This window comes from Eublepharis macularius, chromosome 5 (assembly GCF_028583425.1).
Source record: "Eublepharis macularius isolate TG4126 chromosome 5, MPM_Emac_v1.0, whole genome shotgun sequence".
Lineage (NCBI taxonomy): Eukaryota > Metazoa > Chordata > Lepidosauria > Squamata > Eublepharidae > Eublepharis > Eublepharis macularius.
The window spans coordinates 125,214,640-125,234,937 of NC_072794.1; the positions used below are offsets into that span (position 1 = coordinate 125,214,640).

Consider the following 20,298-nt stretch of genomic DNA (forward strand, 5'->3'; position numbering starts at 1 on the left):
TGACCTTTTATATTTGTACCTTTTTAGGGCTAAAAAAGAAACTACCTCATGTAAGGTAGGTTCAAGCTTTGACAAAGCTTGAACCTAGAATAATCCAAACTCATGTAAGTTTGGATTATTCTAGGTTCAAGCTTTGTCAAAGGGAGGGTATTGTATAGCTGAGGAGCAACAGGTGAGAATGTATTTCTACACATCCTTGCAATCCTGATGTTACATAAGTTTGTCGTGAGGGCAATTCCATTTAATTTTGGAGATTTTGACTTGAACATAGGTAAGGAGGTAGTATCTCAGTTAAGATGGACCAGACCATTTATGCCATCATAGGCCAGTTACCACACCTTAAATTCCAGTTGAAAGTTATTAAGGAATCAATATATTGGCATTGGTCAGCTAGCATAATGTACTCACAATAACCATCCCAGTTTGAAGCTAGACAGCAGTGTTTTGTACTACCTGAATCATTTTATATAGTTTTGCAATGTTTAGATACATAAATAGTTGTACACTATTTTTATTTCAAGAATTGCAAAGTTAATAACTGTATTACAAAGACACTCATACACTCTTGTCTTAAGTATTGTGGGAAATGTGATTTTGGTCTGAATTTTCTTTCATATTAGACAAAAATTTTGATAGAGTTGTATTTCTCCCAATAAAACTGGTCTGCTTTGTTGCTAGATCTACATTGGAGCTATCATCCCACTAGGAGCAGCAGAGAAAGATGGCAGATTACGTGCTGCTGATGAACTTGTGTGCATTGATGGTATCTCTGTCAAAGGGAAATCGCATAAGCAAGTTTTGGATTTAATGACTAGTGCTGCACGAAATGGCCAGGTGCTACTGACTGTCCGTAGAAAGATCTTCTTTGGTGGTATGTGCTATGTCTACAAATTAAGTCTGTTCTCTTATCCTTGGTATTGCTTCTTGTGATGGCATTGATTAGTCCAAAATACTTTCTTTGTGTCCTTTGCAAGTGCTGCCCATTCTAAATGTAGTACCACCAATTTCAGATATATTGTATTTAAAATATTGAGCAAGGAAAAAGCCAATATCAAGTATCCGCAAGCAAATAATGACAGACAGAATAGTAACAAACTCATTGGGCTTGTGGGGAGGGCAGGATATAATCCAATATATAAATAAATTAAAATATCTATTTTAAGTTACTAGAGAAATTCTTACCATTTATAGACTAGTCTCTTTCAATGGAGAAAGAGCAAATACTTAATATTAATTTATTTGAAAAATATTTGCAGTATTTTAGAGATTCTTTTAAAAAATTATTCTCAGGTGGTGCTGAGCTGAGGAAATCTTTTGTTCGGAGACATTAGCTCAGTTAGATTACCAGTCAGGGCCCTCTTGCAAATAGTACCTGTTAGCTTCCCCTTAACTCCCAGACCAACCCTGCCAGTTAGCAGGCAGCAGGGTTCCTGGCGCAGCTTGTAACCAAGGCTGGCAACATAAATATCCAATAGATGCTTTAATTTGTTCCCCCTCCTTGTCCCCATTCTAGTTAGAAGTTTGGGTTATGTTGGCAGGGATTTAGTTTTGAAGCACTGGAAAGAAGAGTGATCCAGCTGACTGCCCCATGCATCTCTAGTGCAGCAAGGGAGAGATGACTACTTCTCAGCCCAGTGAAGGCTGTGAGCACTACCCAGGACACGTTCTTGTATTTCTATCCTTTTCTCAGTGATCCTAACCAAAGAAAAAGCTGGCAGCTGCTCTGCCACAACAAGTCATGCTTTTTATTGCTTATATTCCATTTTGGAAGAGATTTAAGGCGGAGGTACTTCCTTGCTATTGCCCCAAGCCAAATACCAACACTTTATCTCATATTAGTTCAAGATACTAAATAATAAATATATAACAACTCCAAGAGCACAGCTTCACCCCTGGAGCCTGATATTTTGGAATGCAATTTACCCAGAATTTCTGTAGTCAAAGAAGTGCAGGGATTTGTTACATTGCAGCTGGCTAAATTAAAAGATCTCTTTTTGGAAAACTCAGGGATCCATAATAAAGAGCAAGGAAGTCTGCTCCAGTAACTGATCCATGGACAGCTTCTCCTTTCTTGACCTACACAATTAATAAACAGCTGCAACTGACTTTGTGGTTCTTGCTTTTTTAATGGATCTCTTCATTCCTTGAAATTTGTGCATTTGAATAAAATCTCAGGGTCTAAGGCTTCCTGAGTTACCTGGACTGGGGTGCTGTTGTAACTAGGGATGTGCACAGGGAAAAGATTTGGGTTTCCTGCTTCGGGATTAGGGCATTTCAGCCGCTTCGGTATGCTCCATAAAAATTCAGAACATACAGAAGATCACAGCAGGAGCTGTCGGCTTTTTCACCCGATGGGAGGGGGGAAAGGGAGCTCCCTCTTCCCTCATCCCATCAGGTGAAAAAGCCAGCCTGAAAACTTTAAAAGCTCAAAGCAGCACTGAAAAACCCTGCTCTGAGCTTTGAAAAACTCCAAGCTGGCTATTTCATCCAGTGGGAAGGAGGCAGAGGGAGCTCTCTCCCATTGGATGAAATAGCCAGCCTGGATACTTTCAAAGCTCAGAACATCGATGAAAAGACCTGCTCTAAGCGGCTGATTCCGCACACATTGGATAATGCACTTTCAATGCACTTTATCAATCGTTTGAGGTGGATTTTTTGTTCCGCACACAAAAAAATCAATTCCAAATGATCTATAAAGAGGATTGGAAGTGCATTATCCAACGTGTGTGGAATCACTCAGCTTTGAAAAAGTCCAGGCCGGCTATTTCACTCAATGGGAGGAAGCTCCCTCTGCCTCCCTCCTACTGAATGAAATAGCCAGCCTGAAAACTTTAAAAGGCTTTTCAACATTGCTCTGAGCTTTGAAAATATGCAGGATGACTATTTCATTCAGTGGGAGGGAGGCAGAGGGAGGTCCCTCCCATTGGGTGAAACAGCCGGCCTGGACTTTTTCAAAGCTTAGAGCAGGGCTTTTCAGCATTGCTCTGAGCTTTGAAAGTATCCAGGCTGGCTATTTCATCCAATGGGAGGGAAGCAGAGGGAGCTCCCTCCCATTGGGTGAAATAGCCAGCTTCGACTTTTTCAAAGCTCAAAGCAGGACTTTTCAGCTCTTCTCTGAGCTTTGAAAGAGTATCCAGGCTGACTATTTTCCTCCCATTGGGCTATTTTCCTCCCATTGGGTGAAATAGCCAGCTTGTAGATGTCAAAGCTCAGAGCAGGGCTTTTCATCCAATGGGAGGGAGGCAGAGGGAGCTCCTTCCCCTTGGGTGAAAAAGCCAAGGGCATTTCCCTTGCCCTTGGATCAGCTGTTTGGCGGGGATTTCTCCACCAAACAGCTGATCCAGGTTTAAATGCTCCTTTCCCTCCTGCTTTGCAGGGGGAGGGAAACGGGCATTTAAATCCTTGACCCGAAGCTTCCCGAAGCAATATGAATTGCTTGGGGAAGCTTTGATTCTGGGTTTTCGAATTGAGCCTAGTCTGCTGGGCCTGATTCGAAAGTCCCAAATCTTTGCAAATCAGGTCTGATTAAGGTATTTTTTCCGAATTGGAAACCCAAATTGCACACCCCTAGTTGTAACTGAATTTGGTCAGGACCAAGGCTCTAGAATAGAATTTTTGTTCATATCTTTTCAGTAATCTTTCACAGGTGAGAGAGTTTACACTTCAACAGCTATCCAATGACTATCTGATTGCATTCGGAGTTTATAAGTCATAGAGTACAACTCCACCTGATAACATTACAGACTTTTCTGGGTGCTGCAGCCTCCACGATCTACAGAGGTTCTGTCCATTGGCTTGCTATCATTCTGGAAATTCATGACCTCCTCTGCCAATGCCACATTTGGCAGAGGAATTCAGGTGACCTGAAGATACCAGTGGCAGATTTCGATTGTTCAGTGGGACGACTGTCTTCCCCATTCCCATTGGAAGCTGACAAGTATAACTGTGTTGATCTTGGGTAGTGAACAGATATGCTGTAGCACTTTGAAGACTAACAAATTCCTATTCCAGTTTAAGCCTTCATGGACTAGAGTCCATTTCTTCTGTTTTAGTCATACTGTTAATGATACTTTTCTCTGTATGTTTATATCTGTTATGGTTCTATTATGGCTTTGATCCTGGTTTAGAATTGAGGGGATGCCACTCTTTGGTAACAGTTACAAGCAGATCCTGCCTGGGGAATCAAGAGATGGTACTGCTACCCCTAAAACAAAGAACTGCCCCAGGCCAGTATCACAGCAATTTTCATTTCTCTAATTAGAGTGGAAGTATAGAAAATGTGTTGCAAATAGCCACAGGAACTCAAAAATAATTGTCTAGTGCTGCTCAGGGCAAGGCACAAAAACAGTGTGACTAGTAGAACAGAATCTACTGTTCTTGACTCTGAGGTGCCGAAGCACTGCTTTTTGTCTGGTCAGCTCCTTGATGATCTAAGGTGCAGGAGAATAAATGAAAGTATTCTTGCAGAGCTGCAAAAAACACCCCATATTAAATGTATCTCGAATTAAACATAGATTTGGGAGGATGGAATGTTCAAAACTCTTACTTTAGTCCCATCAACTCCTTGCTTTGTGTGTTTGACAAAGCATGTAAATCCCTTCCTAAAGGCTACCTGGGCCTATTTTACAATTCTGTGTTCCATTCTCCTTATGTTTTGCTACCCACTATGGTACAAGCCAATAATTAGAATGAATGAAATGCCCGATCAAACAGCCCCACGACCAGGGGATCAGCCACATCCTCCACCTTCAGATAGGCAAGGAGCCCCAGTGCCAGTGCAGCCACCGATTCTACCTGGACCTCCAAGCAGAGGGCTGCCTGCAGGATTCCCGTTACCACCACCAGGAGGAGTACCGGGACCTCAACCCCAACAGTCGTTGGGACTATGCAAGCTAGAAGCTCGCTTTGAAGGGGAACCCGAAGTGTTGGGGTACTTCCTAGTGCAAGTAGCAATGTTCCTGAGAGAATGGGGCCGCACATTCCTGATGAAGCCAGCCGGGTGAGCTACGTGAGTTCCCAGTTGAGGGGAGCGGCAGCAAAATAGTAAGTTACTCTCTACACAGCCAGAGCGCTAGAACTATGGAGTGTGAGAGCCTCCCTATGGGCTATCAAGGCGCAGTATGAAGACCCTCTCGAGGAAGAGATGGCAAGAACCACACTAAAGTGCATGAGACAAGGGAATCAATCTGTGCAAGTTTGCAGTGGAATTCAGAGCACGTGCAGCCAAGGTGCAAGATTGGAATGAGACTGAGAGAATCTGGTCCGTGTGGAACAAAGAAGCAGCAGCTGCTAAACTAGTCCTGTCAACCTGGAGGCATTGGCTGGAGGGAGCAAAGATACCTTTTGAAGTGTGGATGGACGGATCACAAAAACCTAGAGGCCCTCCGATCGCCCCGCAGATTGGGCGCAAAACAGCTCCTCTGGGCAGAGTTTTTTTCAAAGTTTCAGTTCACCCTCAAGCCTTGTCCCACCTCCCACAGTATGAAAGCGAGAAAGAGGAGATTATTAACTCTATGTTCACACTGACCCAGCTGGGAGGGATGACCCCGCCCCACCCTTGGATAGAGAAAATCAAGTTGGAACTGGAAAAGGAGGGGGAGGAGGGACTGCAAGGTCATCTGGTGAAGTGGGAAGATGGGTGCTGGTATAGAAATGGCAAACTGTATGTGCTAGAAGGCCTTCAGGGGCAGGTGCTAAAGAAATGTCACAATGACAAATTGGCCGGGCATTTTGGGTTTGTGAAAACTTTGCATTTAGCTCATAGTAGACATGGGCACAGAACAGGAAAAAAATAAACCACGTGGTTCGTGGTTTGTTCATTTTCACGGAACACGAACCACGAATTAGCCAAACTTGAGCTAGTTCCGAACCGGTTCGAGGGAGCCCAAAACAGGCACCTTCACGCTCACAGCCAAACCAAACAAGACTTTCCCAATGTCCAATATCCAACAAATTTGCAGGTGACCTAGTCCTCACTGTCCTTTAAAGACCCCCCAAGTTTCAGAGAGATTGAACCCCAGGAAAGGCATGGTCCATGGGTCCCTCCCTTTCCTGTCATTTTCTCTTCACAGTGGCGAAAAAACGTGTCTGCTGGAAGCTACTTTGAGGGGCTACAAACTGACCTTCCCAATGTCCAATACCCACCAAATTTGCAGGCGATCTAGTCCTCACTGTCCTGTAAAGACTCCCCAAGTTTCAAAGGGATTGAACCCCGGGAAAGGCATGATCCATGGGTCCCCCCCTTCTGTTATTATTCTCCTCACAGTAGTAAAAACTGGAGTGTCTGCTGGAAACTAATTTGAGGGGCTGGCCCTTTTCCTGGCTGGATGGGCCACAGTGGGAGCTCTCTAGTTCCCAGTGATAGCTGCTAATCAAGCGTGGAGGCCTCAGATTCGGGGCAACCAAAAGACTGCCACTGTTTCCTGGGCGATAGATTGAATGGCACAAAGTGTCTGGCTTCCCAAACTAGTAACAAAATGGAATGGAACAGTAGGAAAAGTCATTTGTTCCGTAAAAAAAGCGGACCCACGGAATGCGTTTCTTTGAAAATGAACCAGCTGTTCCATTCGAAATTTTGTTCCGTGGATCATTTTATGCCCATCTCTAGCTCAGAGGCAATTCTAGTGGCTAAGTACGAGAAAAGATACTTCTCTATACGTGACCTCTTGTCAGATATTTTTGATAAGAAAGAAGTAGGAAGGGAAGCCCCCGGGACTGTTGCAACCGCTGGAGACCCCATCCAGACCCTGGGCTACGATTTCTATGGACTTTTATCACAGATCTCCCCCCTAGTGAAGGGAAAACTGTGATTTTGGTAATAGTTGATTTGATTTCCAAGCACATCACCCAGAAACTGATGGGCAGGGGAGGTGTCTTCTTAAAACCAAAATATGCTAAAGCAGCAAATGGGACATTATCTTGCAGACACTTGGTGTATATTATGTTTGTACTATACCTGGTGATTGTTCTCAGGCTGTTATTGTGTAAAAGTAGGCAATCAGATTGATTTAGCATGTGAGGAGGGTACATGAAGGCATGGAAGAGAGTAATCAAAGCAAAGCAATTTCTGTCTTTGAGCCGCAGCCTGTATTACTATCCTGGATTATTCTTTATAATAATGTATAGTAAAGTATAGTAATTATTCTTTATAGTGATGGTGTCATGGTGAGATTCTTTGAGTAAAGGAAAAACTGGATAAGTTACACATAGAGAAAGTACATATAAAAAAAGAGATCCTAACTTTAGAGAAGGTGTCTTGTTTTACTGAGTGTGGGGACACGTGAGACGATAGTATCGAAGTTTCTGATTCAAAAAGACAATTCTGAGGAAAAATTGAAAATGGACTAATAGGGAGGTAGGGAGTCTGTCTTTGCAATAAAATTATCCTTGCTCATATCATTTCTGTTGTTGTGCAAGAAAAGGTAACAGAACACTTTCCTGGGAGTAAGCATCATTGAATAGACCTCAGTAAGATTCAGAGTAGACCTTCGTAGGATTGCTCTCATAATCCCCTCCCCTAACTTTTATGGACAACTCTTAGGGGGAAAACATGCATTTTTTATTATTTTCCAAATGAAATAGGACTAGTTTAAAATTTGTTGTTGGGATAAGACCTAACTAGAGTAAATTTGGAAGGAGGTCCATTGAGGAATACTACTGTCAAGTTCCTTTCCGTTGTTTAAAATGTATTTATTTATACCGCAATTTTTTCCGCAGTAATAGACCCAGAGCAACTTACAACTTGGTCTTCTTTAATCATTTTGCTTTTGTTCTGAAATGGAACAAAAGCAAAATGTTCCATTTGTCTGAAGTCATTTTCTTGTTTAGATATGCTGCAGATACCTCTTCAGCCTCTTGGTTCCAAACAATTATGTTTTTATTTTGTTAACTAAACCTTAACTCTGAGCAGTATTTTTCCTGATTTCTTCTGTACATATTTCTATGGCATTTATAGCAGATAAGCAATCAGAAGAAGAGTCGTCATCCCAAGTTCCCATCTCCTCCCAGAATGGCTCTCCCAAGCCAAATCGAGTAGACTTAGGCAGGCAGTTCCCAGAAGCCTATGATGTTGTACTGCAACGGAAGGAGAATGAAGGATTTGGCTTTGTAATCCTTACTTCAAAAAACAAGCCACCTCCTGGTGGTAAGTAATAAATATCTGCCTTGCTTATCTAGATGATTTGCTTGCTTTCATTGTCTGGACTTCTAACAGTCGTTATCAAAATCATTTAAGGCTATAGTATCCAGTTAGAGTTTTCTGCCATACATTTCCAGTTGTTCCTTACCTAACAGCGTACATGCTTTTCTTCTCCTGTTTTATTCTTTTGTAGCATTTTCAGCCTCAAACGTGGAAGTCTATTTCCTCAAAGAGTGTGTTTTCTTACATTTTGTATCAGTGCTGCCAATTAATAACACTTATCATAAGAGCAGTTCTGCTACATCAGACCAGTAGTCTATCTAGCGTCCTATTTCACCAGAAGCCCCCAGAAGACAAGCAGAGCATGCAGGCTAAAGCCTCTTCTGTTGCCTGCCAGTCAGAATTGGATTTATGCAGCAGTTTAGCAAGCTACAGTTTAGGGCCTCAGTAGGTGGGGCTGGGGAGAGGGGTCTCAGTACAGAAAGTTAGTAATTACCATTTTTGGTAATCCTGTGAGGCCTTGTAAACTTGGAATAGTTTAGGGTCTTAGCATGAATAGCACTGCTATTCAGAGGCTGCTACCTCTGAATCTGGAAGTTCCGTTTAGTCATCATCATGGCTTAAAGCCACTGATGGAACTTGATGAATTTGTCTAATGCCCTTTTAGAGCCAACTAAAGTAGGAGTAATCACTACATTTTCAGATGTAGATATGGTGTATATATAATCTAGGTAGAAAATTGCAGCAATGTTTCATTTTATAAAGAATCTTGCTCTTGGATACTGTTTTTATGAACACATCAGATACCATTTCAGATGAACTTGAACAATTTAGACTCTCTGCACACTACTTATCCATGATGTGTCTGGATTATTTCTTGGTACTTGAATGGAAATATTCCCATTGAAAGCAGACTGTATACACTTTTCAAAACCTAAGATAAATTGAGACTTGACCTGACTAAAGGCACAGTTGCTAATATAAAGTGAACATGAAAAGCTGTATCATCTGACTTGTTCATACCAAGCTTCTGTTGAAGGTCCAAGAGCAGACCGGGCCTTTTTTAAAAAAAGTACTTTGGCAACCAAGTGCCTAATCTACAAAATTTAGCTCTCCAGTATCAAAACAGTTGAAAGAAAGAGTCACTTCATATTCGGCAAAACGATGCTTGAAAACAAAACCCCCCAAGCTGTGTTTTTCCTGTTATAAACAGACATGCCTTTCTTTTTACAAATATTTTGTTGTAAGTTCTACATTGTTGATTTTTTAAAAAAATCTGTTCATTAATTTTTTAAAAAGTAGATCAAGGAATGGTAGTCCAAGCCTTTTTATTAGGCCTTGCTGATGTCCTAGTTATGTAGATTTCTAGATTCCATTTGATCAAAGATTTTACCACCAATACCCCTCCCGTTTGTAGATCCTAATTTATCATTTTCTCAATCACTGTTATAATAGTATTGGATGCTGCACTGAAGTGATGGCTTTTAATGCCCTTGTCTGTGGTTTAGATCTTTCCTTTCATAGTTAATACTTTCCAAACCCAATGCTTTTTATAATATAGAAAAATTGCAGGACATTAATGGCTATTTTACTATCAGTTTCATTTGTCTGAGACAATGCTTTTAAATGATGTTTAAAAACAAACCATTTGTAGAGTGCCTTGTGACATTGCACTTTGAAATGATGAATGATGGTGTATCAATGAGCTTCTGCTAAGGTACTAGGTCAGTACTCAGATTTTTCCTCTTTTTTAAATATAGTTGCTATAGAAACCATTGGAACTGGAGCTGTCACCCTCCGATGCTGTAGAGTTGATTATGTGCCCTGTGTCAGAAGTATGAAAAAGCCACTCTGCTAGGTTAATTTTATGCTGCCTAGTCAGAGCTTAGACACTATCCAAGAGAAAATTATTGTTGTTAACCAGGGCTTTTTTTCTGGAGAAAGAGATGGGGGAAACTCACCTGGGGGAACTCCTTGGAGGAGGTGGTGCGCCTCTCAATACATGAGTGCATGTGCACACGATGATGTCACTTCTGAGAACTGTCGTCCTCACACAGGCGTGGATGCCTCGGGAGCACTCATCTGCTCCATGGGAGGGTCCGATTTGGCTCGGAACAGGCTGCTCCACCGTGAGGAAGCACTCCCCCACACACCAGTGGCTGGATCTGGGCCATTTCAGGTCCAGAGTGGGCCAAAGTGGGCCCAAAATGGACCATACCAGCCTGAAACAGGCTGTTGCCACACGAGAGAGTACTACCCTGCCCGGCAGCAGCCTGAAACTGGCTGTTTATAGCCAGATCTGGGCCGTTCTGGGCCCAAATTGGGCCAAAGCAGCCCAGAAATAGCCTGGATTGGCCTGAAACAGCTACTGCCACATGGGAGAGAATTCCCCCGCTGGGCAGCGGCCTGATCCTGGCACTTTTGGGCCCGATCCTGGCCTGAATTGGGCCAAAAATGGCTGAAAGGGGCCCAAAACGGCCTGGATCGGGCCAGTGCTGGGCGGGGGAGGGTTCCCAAAATGGCCTGGATCTCGGTCGAAATGGCCTGGATCAGGTCGCTGTCGGTCAGGGAAACCCTCCCCCGCCCAGCACTGGCCCGATCCTGGCCGTTTCGGCCCTGGTCCGCCCCAAATTGGGCCCAAATTGGCTGAAGGGGGTCCAAAATGACAAGGATCAGGCTGCTGCCGGGTGAGGGACTTGTCCCTCACCTGGCAGGGGCCTGATGCTGGCCATTCCAGGCCCGATCCTGGCCATTTTAGGCCCCTTTAGACCATTTTGGGCCCAATTCAAGCCCCAAATGACCTGGATTGGGGCCGAAACAGCCAAGATCAGGCCACTGCCAAGCAGGGGAGGGTTCCCCCACCCTGCACTGTCCAGATCCTGGCAGTTTTGGCTCCGATCCTGTCCATTTTTGGCCCTATATGGGCCCAAAACGGCGATGAAATGGCCCAGATTGTGGCCAAAGTGGCCTGGATCGGGTCGCTGCCAGGCGCAGGAACCCTCCCTGGCTTGGCACTGGCCCGATATGGGCCGTATTGGGCCCAAAATTGGGCCCAAAATGGCCAAAATGGACCAGATTGGGGCCAAAATGGCCTGGAACAAAATGCTCCCCCATCCAGCAGGGCCGAAACGGCCAGGATCGGGCCAGTGCCGGGTAGGGGAGGGTTCCCAAAATGACCTGGATCTCGGTTGAAATGGCTTGAATCAGGTCGCTATCGGTCAGGGTAACCCTCCCCTGCCCAGCACTGGCCCGATCCTGGCCATTTTGGCCCTGATCCAGGCCATTTCTGGGCCATTTTGGGCCTCTTTAGGGCCCAAAACGGCCCAGATTGGGCTGGTGCCAGGTGGGGAACCCTGCCCCGCCCGGCAGCGGCCTGATCCAGGCTGTTTGGGGCCTGATCTGGGCCAAAAATGGCCAAAATAGGCCCTTTTAAAAATATCCTTGTGACACCAGTCACATGGGTATTTTAAAGTGATGCTGGAACGCCATTCCTGGGCGTTCCGGCTCAAAAAAAGACCTGTTGTTAACTAAGAAAAATTCTCTATGTAATCCTGATGGTGTGTAATACAAAGCATGGTTATCTGAAAAAGAAAGTATTCTGTTTGGTCCCTCAATTAAAAATAGGTAACTTTTGTAGAATATAGTAGGGGATAACTGGATACATACTTCATCTTCATAAGAATCGTAACAGCAGTCCCTTAGCTTTGTATATAATTTCCAAACCATTGTTTATGTTAGTACAGTTTGTTGCATTGGAATTCCTTTTTAAAGTAAAAAAATTGTACTTGTTGGATATTAAATTAGAAGTTTGCATTAGGAGCTGTAATTTTGCAGTCTGCAGTGCTTTCATACTCAGACACAATTCATGGGTTATAGTCATAAAATGAAATTAGATTAAAATGGAGAAGAAATAGAACAGCACATGTTGATCTTCAAATGGAGTTAAATGCTAGAAGTCCTATCTGCCACCACTGTTGTGGCAACTTCATTAATTAACAATCTGAGTGGAAAATTAATCTCAGGTTTCTTGTGTCTTTCAAAAACTGTTTAAGATTTACTGTCATGGGTTTGAAATACCAACTGGTAATTTTCTTAAGTACATAGTTCAGCACACCTCTATTGCATCTGTTCCTTTCCTGTGAGAAAAGTCGTTTAGAAAAGAACAGCAATAACTACTCAGACTGGAGGCAGTTCAAGCTTTCAGCAAGCATGCGAGCTCTGGGGTGATTCTGTGTGACTTTTTGATATGAGGCATGTTACCAGGGTACTAACAACATTTGTGAAAAAGCAGCTGGCATGGACAGAATTGGTTGATATTTGGTATCTTGAGAATGGGGCCACTGCAAAATATTTCTGTGTATGCAGTATGCTAACAGTAAGCAGCTACTCAAAGAGAGAATATGAGCAGCTGCAAGGATTCAGGCAGAATTAAATGTGACTCTGCTTAGACCTTCAGGGTTTTGAATAAACAGAATGGCAGAAACATAAGCAGATGGACTTTAAATTTAAATATTAACCCACTAATAAAAGAATGCTAGTTAAAAAACCCTCTGAAACAATACCCCATTCTGGGGTGGATTCAAGCTTTTGCAAATGTAGGGAGTTTGCTAATGTAGACTTTCCTTGCCTTCTTTATTTTGTGCTCCTGTTTTGTGGTCTGCTCCCCCCAGCAACCACTGTAAGGCTGCTGTTGTGGATTGAGGATCCTTTCAGAATAATATGGGGGGCTGCAGCAAGGAGAAATTTGTCCAAACCCTTCCTAACCCAAACCTTTGCACTATCGGAGCAACTCCTAGAAATGGAGCAAAATGTCTCTCAAGAGTCAGAGGTGGTGATTTGTGTGATTTCCCCTTCTTCCTGCAGCGCCTAATATTATATTCTCAAAGATGCCCTGACTCTCAGCAGGAGCTTTACTGGGTTGGAGTTATGGCTTATCATCATCAACAGCAACAATCTATAGCCCACCCTCCCCGCAAGTAGGCTCAGGGCAGGTTACAGCAATAAATAAGAATACAAAAGATAAAAAACACTAAAATCACATGTCTATGGATATAACTAGACATGGGCACGATCCAAAAAAATACCGATCAAGCTGTTCGTGGATCCACGCTGGTGACGAGTCCAGATCACCGATTGACTCCGATCAAGTCCCGTTTCCGATCTGGGATCGGAGGGGCGCCCCCCGCCCACACACTTAGAGCAGATGGGGAAAAAAGTTTTTAACCCAGCGATGAGCCGCCTCCCCTCAGTGAGGGGACGTTTTCTCACACACACACACACATGCATGCACTTAGAGCGGGGGGGGGGGGGAGTTTTTAACCCTGCGACAAGCCGCCTCCCCTCAGGTAGGGGATGTTTTCTCTCTCTCACACACACACACACACACACTTAGAGCAGAGGGGGGGAGTTTTTAACCTGCCGTTTTCTCACACACATGCACGCACTTAGAGCAGAGGGGGGGAGTTTTTAACCCGTCCCTGCCTCCAAATAGAGAGAGAGAGAGAGAGACACCCCGTCAACAAGTTTCAGCCAGCTTTTAAAAAAAAGCAGGGATAGAATCCTCCATCCCACCCAATTTTAAAAGCAAGCAGCCAGTCTTCCAAAAGCATATTTTAAACAGGAAGAAAGTAAAACCAGGATCCACACGGATCCTCGCGGATCCTATGGTTTTTTAAATAGGAAAAACACAAATGAAACATCAGATCACATACCAACTTCTTGCAAAAAGCAGGCACTGGGCTGAGAAGCCAGGAGGAGAGAGATATCTCTTTTCAGTTAACTCTTTCAGCACTGAACAAACTCAGGAGAGGAGCGCAAAACAGCTTGATAGCTGCTCTCAAAGCAAGGGGTTTTTGAAAGAGTTAACACTGAGAAGAGCTTTTCCTCGCTAGGGGAAATATTATCAAGTTTCAAACAGCTCAGGCATTCCCCTGCCTCCGTTGCCAGGGGAACAGATTGTTGGCGCCTGAATGTCTAGCTTCCCGGTCCTATCACGATCGCCCCGGAGTCCCGACTGCTGGATCGTTTGCCATGGAAGACAACGATCCACCAGGTCACGATTGGGAGATTGCCATTATCGTGGGGGTTTTTTGATCGTAATCCAGATCGTGCCCATCTCTAGATATAACATCCTATAATCAGGCTCAACAAACATAAATTTCAGTATCCCAGATGGGCCTCTTTCACCTTTCCTGAACGCCATATAAGAAAGGTGGAGGTGTGGGTTGGTATTCTATAATTATTTGTGCATGGGGAGCAGATTCCCATATGGCCCCCCTGGTAGCAGGAGACCAGCAGGGAGGCTGATTAGGTGGATCCAATGCTGGCCTCAACCATATGCCTGACGGAACATCTCTGTCTTGCAGGCCCACCAAAAAGATACAAGGTCTTGGCGGGCCCGAATATCTTCTGACAGAGAGTTCCACCAGGTTGGGGCTGGGATGGAGAACACCCTGGCTCTGGTCAAGGTCAGTTGAGCTTCCCTGGAGCCAGGGACCACCAATAGGTGTTTATCTGCAGACCTAAGTGCTCTCAGGGGTACATACTGGGAGACATGGTCCATCAGATATGCTGGTCCCAGTCGATTTAGAACTTTATAGGTTAAAACCAAAACCTTGAACCTGATCCAGAACTCCATAAGGAGCCAGTGTAGCTGCTACAGGATTGGAGTTACATGTGCCCTGTAAGGCGTGCCCATCAGGACATGTGCAGCAGCATTTTGGACCCACTGCAATTTCCAGGTCAGACCCAAGAGAAGCCCTGTGTAGAGCAAGTTACAGTAATCCACTCTGGAGGTGATGGTTGCATGGATCACTGTTGTTAGGTCATGGGTTGAAAGATAGGGGGCAAGCTGCCTCGCCTGCCAGAGATGGAAAAAAGCAGACCAGGCAACTGCCACGATCGGGGCCTCCATTGCTAAAGAGGAGTCCAGCATCACGTCAAGACTCCTGGCCAATGGAATGGGCACAAGTGGTGCCCCATCAAAGGCCAGGAGCTGGATCCCCAGCACATCTATCACCCCACGACCCAAGTACAGGAACTCCATCTTCGTGGGGTTCAATTTCAGTCTGCTCTGCTTTACCCTTCCAGACAGCCTCTGAAGCTCTAATTAGGGCATCAGGAACAGAGTCAGGCCAGCCAGCCATCAGCAGATACAACTGGGTGTCATCCGCATACAGGTAACCGCCCAGTCTGAAACTCCGTACTGACTGGGTGAGAGGGCACATGTAAAGGTTGAACAACAAAGGGGAGAGTAGTAGAGCATCTGCTTTGTATACAAGGTCTTTTAACTTACATCTTCAGTTAAAAGAATCAAGTACTGAGTGATGTGAAGGACCCTGGAGAGTGGCTGCCAGTCAGAGTAGACAGTAGTTCCCTTTATAGACCTATGGTCTGGTACAGTAGAAAGCACTTCATCTGCTGAAGAGCAGGGGGCTGCTGGGGAAGGGCAAAGAAGGGAAAGTTTAATTTCTGTAAACTCCCGTAATTCACAGGAGCTTGGATCCAACCCTGCACTTCAAATTTAGAAGATAACCTTGCTATTTTTCTACTGCTCTTCCTGTTCCTTTCAAGTCAGCTGTTTAACACATTGAAAAAATCAGAAGATCTCTATAAGAATAGAACAAACTATCTCCCTGCTTTCATTAGTTTCTAAAATTCTCAAGAACCTTGACCCAATGACTGTGTTGAATTCCTTCTAAATCTGTTCAGTTAATCCTTCTAGTCTAGTTTCCATCTTAACCACTAGATAGATGTACATTACTAATGATCTCTTCCTAGGTAAATCAGTTGCCCATTACTCAGTTGTTTTTCATCAAACTTCATCTTTTGCTACTGTTCAACTCATGCTACTCTTTGGCTTTGAACAGGCTTTGATCCTGTTCTTACTGTTCTCTTTTTTGCTGGGGTTTCCCAGAGTTCTGTTCTCAATCCATCTCTTCCCAATATTTCTTACCAAGCTGCAATAGCTATTTATTCATTTTATATTAGTTGCCATTGTTTTCCTTGTGATCCTTTTAATCTCCTGGCCTCATACCTTCATTCGTTACTCTTAGTTCCAACTTATATTGTTCAGTCTTGACGATTGTCTTGTTACTTCAAATGAAGTCTCTCAAAAACTGATGTTCTGGCTGCTATTTTATTGGTTTCTTCCTTTAAATTTAGGTCTCTGTTGCTCCATCTCAAGGCCACAATCTTGGTCTTTTTTCTGATTTCTCATTGTTTTATTCCTTTATTAAATCCTTGCAAAATTCTGCTACTTTCAGCTGCTGAATATATCCAGATTTTATGTAATTGTTTCTCCTGTTGCAGGCAGCCCAAACCTCATGTTTTTCCTCTCTGCATTACTGTGTTGTACTTTCAAGCTTGCCTAGTTCCCCTCTCCAACCTTATATTTCATTTCTTAAATCTGCCACCTGTATTGTTTGTTTCTAATCTTGGATTTTATCATATTTGTCCTCTTTGTTTCACTGTCTTCTTCTTCCATATCATATTTATTTTAACATCTGTTCCTTTTTTCCCACCTACTATCTCTTCTGTGTCTTGAACAGTCCCTTCATGTTCCTTCTGACTGGCTGGCAGCTATCAGGTTACCAAGCCTAAGATCTCTTCTCCTATCTCCATGTTTTTATACTTTCTAATTTTTTGTATGGGTATGACCTCTTGACCTTAAGCCTTCACCCTGCATTGATTTCCTGACCTGAAATGGCCCCAGCAAAGCATTATTTGTTCCATTGGAGAAATTTATGTGTACTGATAAAGGTACACATAACTTTCCTCAGCAGAGCTCACCAAAGCTATTTTGGGCTAGGAAGGATTGCACCCTCCCACTGCCCTTGCATCACTGTTCTGATCTAAATTGCACCCCTTCCCCCACACCTAATAATTAAGCTAGAAAAATTCTGGGAGCTGCAGAAGTGCCCATGCCTACTTAGACCCTTCCTGATTATGTTTCTCTATTCCTTGAACCTGTTCAGTGAGTATACCACCACACCTGATTTTTTTATATCTGTTTCCGGTGACTCTGTCAGTTTTGTTTGCTTTAATTTATGTAAGTAAAGCACATGAATGGTTTGTTTAAAGTGCTATAGAAATATGTTTAGTAGTTTCAGAGATCTGCTTAAGATATTGCTGGTAACAATTTTATTTATTTATTGACTTCATTTATACCATGCTTTTCTCTGCAGTGGGGACCCCAAGTGGGTTACATCCTCCTCCTCTCCTCCATTTTCTCCCACCTGTGAGGTAGGTTAAGCTCAGAGAGTATAGCTGGCCCAAAGGTACCCAGCAAGCTTCCATGGTAGAGCAGGGATTTGAACCTGGGTTGCCTTGATCCTAGTCCGACACACTAACTGCTATACACACTGGCTTATTTTGGTAGGCTGTATGAACATGATACTTTAGTGGTGTGGTAACTTTGTAAATTTAAAAAAAAATTGAAAGGGCTGTAAGTACCAAAATTTTAGTGTTAGTGGCAATACTAGATTTAGGGCTATACTAGACTCTTGGCCATAGCCAATATGCCTCACTTGGTGGGGCTTCAAAGAAACAAATAAAAATCAGACATTTCCCCTCATAACTAGCAGAATCTTCTAGAATTATTTCAGAAGCCTCTTGTGTCCATATGCTTATGAATTGTTAGTATCAGGAATATATAGGTGGAATAAGAACAATTATTTTAATGCTTTTATGCACTCATAATGAAACCTTTCTTACATAAGTACGAACTTTCTTCCCTCTTCACTTTAAAGCACCCTGCTCTGCTCAGTCATAGTAGCTAAAGAGACATTTTCAGGATCACTTAAGCATGAGGATAATATTTAATTTAAATCCATCAATGAGATTTTGGGTGCTGGGTTGTTGTTTAAATCACGTTTTTTTTTCTTTTCTAAAAATAATGAGATACCCATTACATAGATTATTTAGAATACAATTATCATATGTTATTTGAACATCATGTTCAAGTCTATAACAACCATTCTCATAGATATTTCCTCTCTCTTTTACTATGTTCCACTATTAAATTAAATATTACAAATATTATATTGTATTATAAAGTATTTAACAATATTTGCTGTTGTACTATGGACATTTTTGAGCTCTTAAATAAATATTAATGATTGCCTTTGAAGTGTGATTTGTGAATGATACTGTGAGATCAAGTTTTTTATTGCTTGTAGTTAGACAATCACAGTGGAATTTTTTTCCCTTGTTATCAGGGCCAGGTGAGAGGTGGCAGGAGGTGGAGGCTGGGAGTGGGGAATCCCCTGTCCCCACTGAAGGAATTGCAAACCTTACTCTGGCTTTAGGGCTTGGTAGTTGGAAGTAGTTGGAAGAAAATGAGCCTTCTGGGGGGGATAGAACTATTTAACAAGGGTAGGAATGCTTGCAAGAGGTGGTTTGCACTCTAGATTCTAAGAGTGGATGTGCAAGCAGCTACTGGGGAGAGAAGGGAAGTTAGAGAACTTTTGTGTAAAATTTCCAGTCTGTCTCAGAGTTGGGTGAGGTTCTTATCGTTCAATGGGTGTTCAGGAGTAAATATTCTGTTATGAGACTTGGGGATATTTAGTCACTTTTCCCTTTATAAACAATTGAAAACTTACAGGGATCACCAGGAGACATTAGTGGATTGTCAGATGCCTGTGTTTAAAACAAAAGGTCATCTCACATACGGGTATGCACAGGAAAAAAATTCAGTACATTCAGGTTTGGTAATATCAGATTGGAAAAAAAAAATCAATATCCCCTGAATACCAAATTAATTTTCCAGTTCTATGGTAATGCAGAGCAAATTATGTACTATTCGGCCATTATTTCCTGTGGGAAACTCAATTCTGGAATATCCGGTGGCCTGGGGGGGGCGCGTTATTTTTTGACTGAATTTCACCAAATTTGCAGGGGACCTACTCCTCACTGTCTACTAAAGACCCCCCCCCCAAGTTTCAGGGAGGTTGGACCGTGGGGGGCACTTTATGCCCCCCCAAGAAAGTGCCCCCCTCCACCTCCAATCTCCATTACTCTCTATGGGAATAAGCCAAACTTCTATGCCAACAGAAACACCAACCAACCTACTATAAAGAAAGAGCAGCCCCAATAACAGGGGAAAACAGCCCCCCTCCAAAAAAACTAGCAAAAATTTACACCACAAAACACCCACAAAAGGGGAAAGCACAGATACACACACACACGAAGTATAAGTGAATCTAATAAGCAACTATAAAACTGCAAACAAAGCACCCCAATAGCAGGATAAAACAGAAGAACCCTCCCCCTCCGGAAGAACAGCACAATAATATAATAAGTTAATATTACAAGTTAACGCCAAACCAAAGCACCCCCTCCCCCCCCCCCACACACAAGCAGCTTCCACAAAGCAAAAGAAAAGCAAAAACCCAAATTACGCACAACAGGATAAAACAACCCTCCCAGAAGAACAAGCAGCAAAAATTAAACACCAAACCAGACTTCTGTGCCAGAAACAGAACCTCAACTGAACCTGCAAAAATTAACAGCAACTAAATGACAACTAGCTATGCCAAGAAAATAAAGAAAGCACCCAGAACAAGATAAAACAAAAGACTTCCTCAGAAGAACAAACAGCAAAATGAACAGTAAATATAATCAATTTCAAAAGCCTGAAACTAACCTCCCCACAAAAGACCAACCAACCCCCGTACACTCAGCAACACACACAGCAAAAAAACCAAAAAAAGTTTTTAAAATACAAACTAAAAAAGAGTTTCCATTCCCCCCAGCCTATCCCAGACACTAGGCTAACCCCCTCCCCTCAAAGAGAGAAAAAAACCATTGAGTCTAACAATTCTCAAAGCAGTCAGCAAAAGTCCTCCAGGTGAAGCAGATTTCAGCACAGGCAGCAGCAGCAGCCAGCAATATACTCATTCCAGGTCAGGATCCAGTCACAGTCCAAAGCAGGCCAGAGTTCCAGACCACACACAGAGAGCCAGCAGCAGCAGCAAGCAAGCAAGCAAGCAGTCTCTCAATCTCCAGGCCAGAGCAAAATGGAGGCTGCTCTGAGGTAAACCTCCTAATTGAACACCTTGCAGCAGCTTAAAAAAGGCAGTCTTCTTGAGAATCCCATTGGCCAGAGAAGAAGAGCAAGGATTGACTGCTCACTCCCCCTCCCTTCCCTCTCCATTCTGCAT

At 43.2% G+C, this 20,298-nt stretch overlaps 1 protein-coding gene across 5 annotated transcripts in view; it reads left to right on the forward strand.

Annotated features, from left to right (window-relative positions):
* The window catches only part of MAGI3 (membrane associated guanylate kinase, WW and PDZ domain containing 3), a 381,198-nt gene that overhangs the window by 285,657 nt on the left and 75,243 nt on the right, over positions 1-20,298 (forward strand). For 3 of the 5 annotated variants that reach the window (XM_054979846.1, XM_054979849.1, XM_054979848.1), the window contains 2 exons: positions 679-871; positions 7,955-8,143. In XM_054979846.1, the coding sequence (XP_054835821.1) occupies positions 679-871; positions 7,955-8,143 (382 nt within the window). The remainder of the gene's footprint in view (positions 1-678; positions 872-7,954; positions 8,144-20,298) is intronic. The other 2 variants (XM_054979847.1, XM_054979850.1) reach the window with 1 other exon arrangement.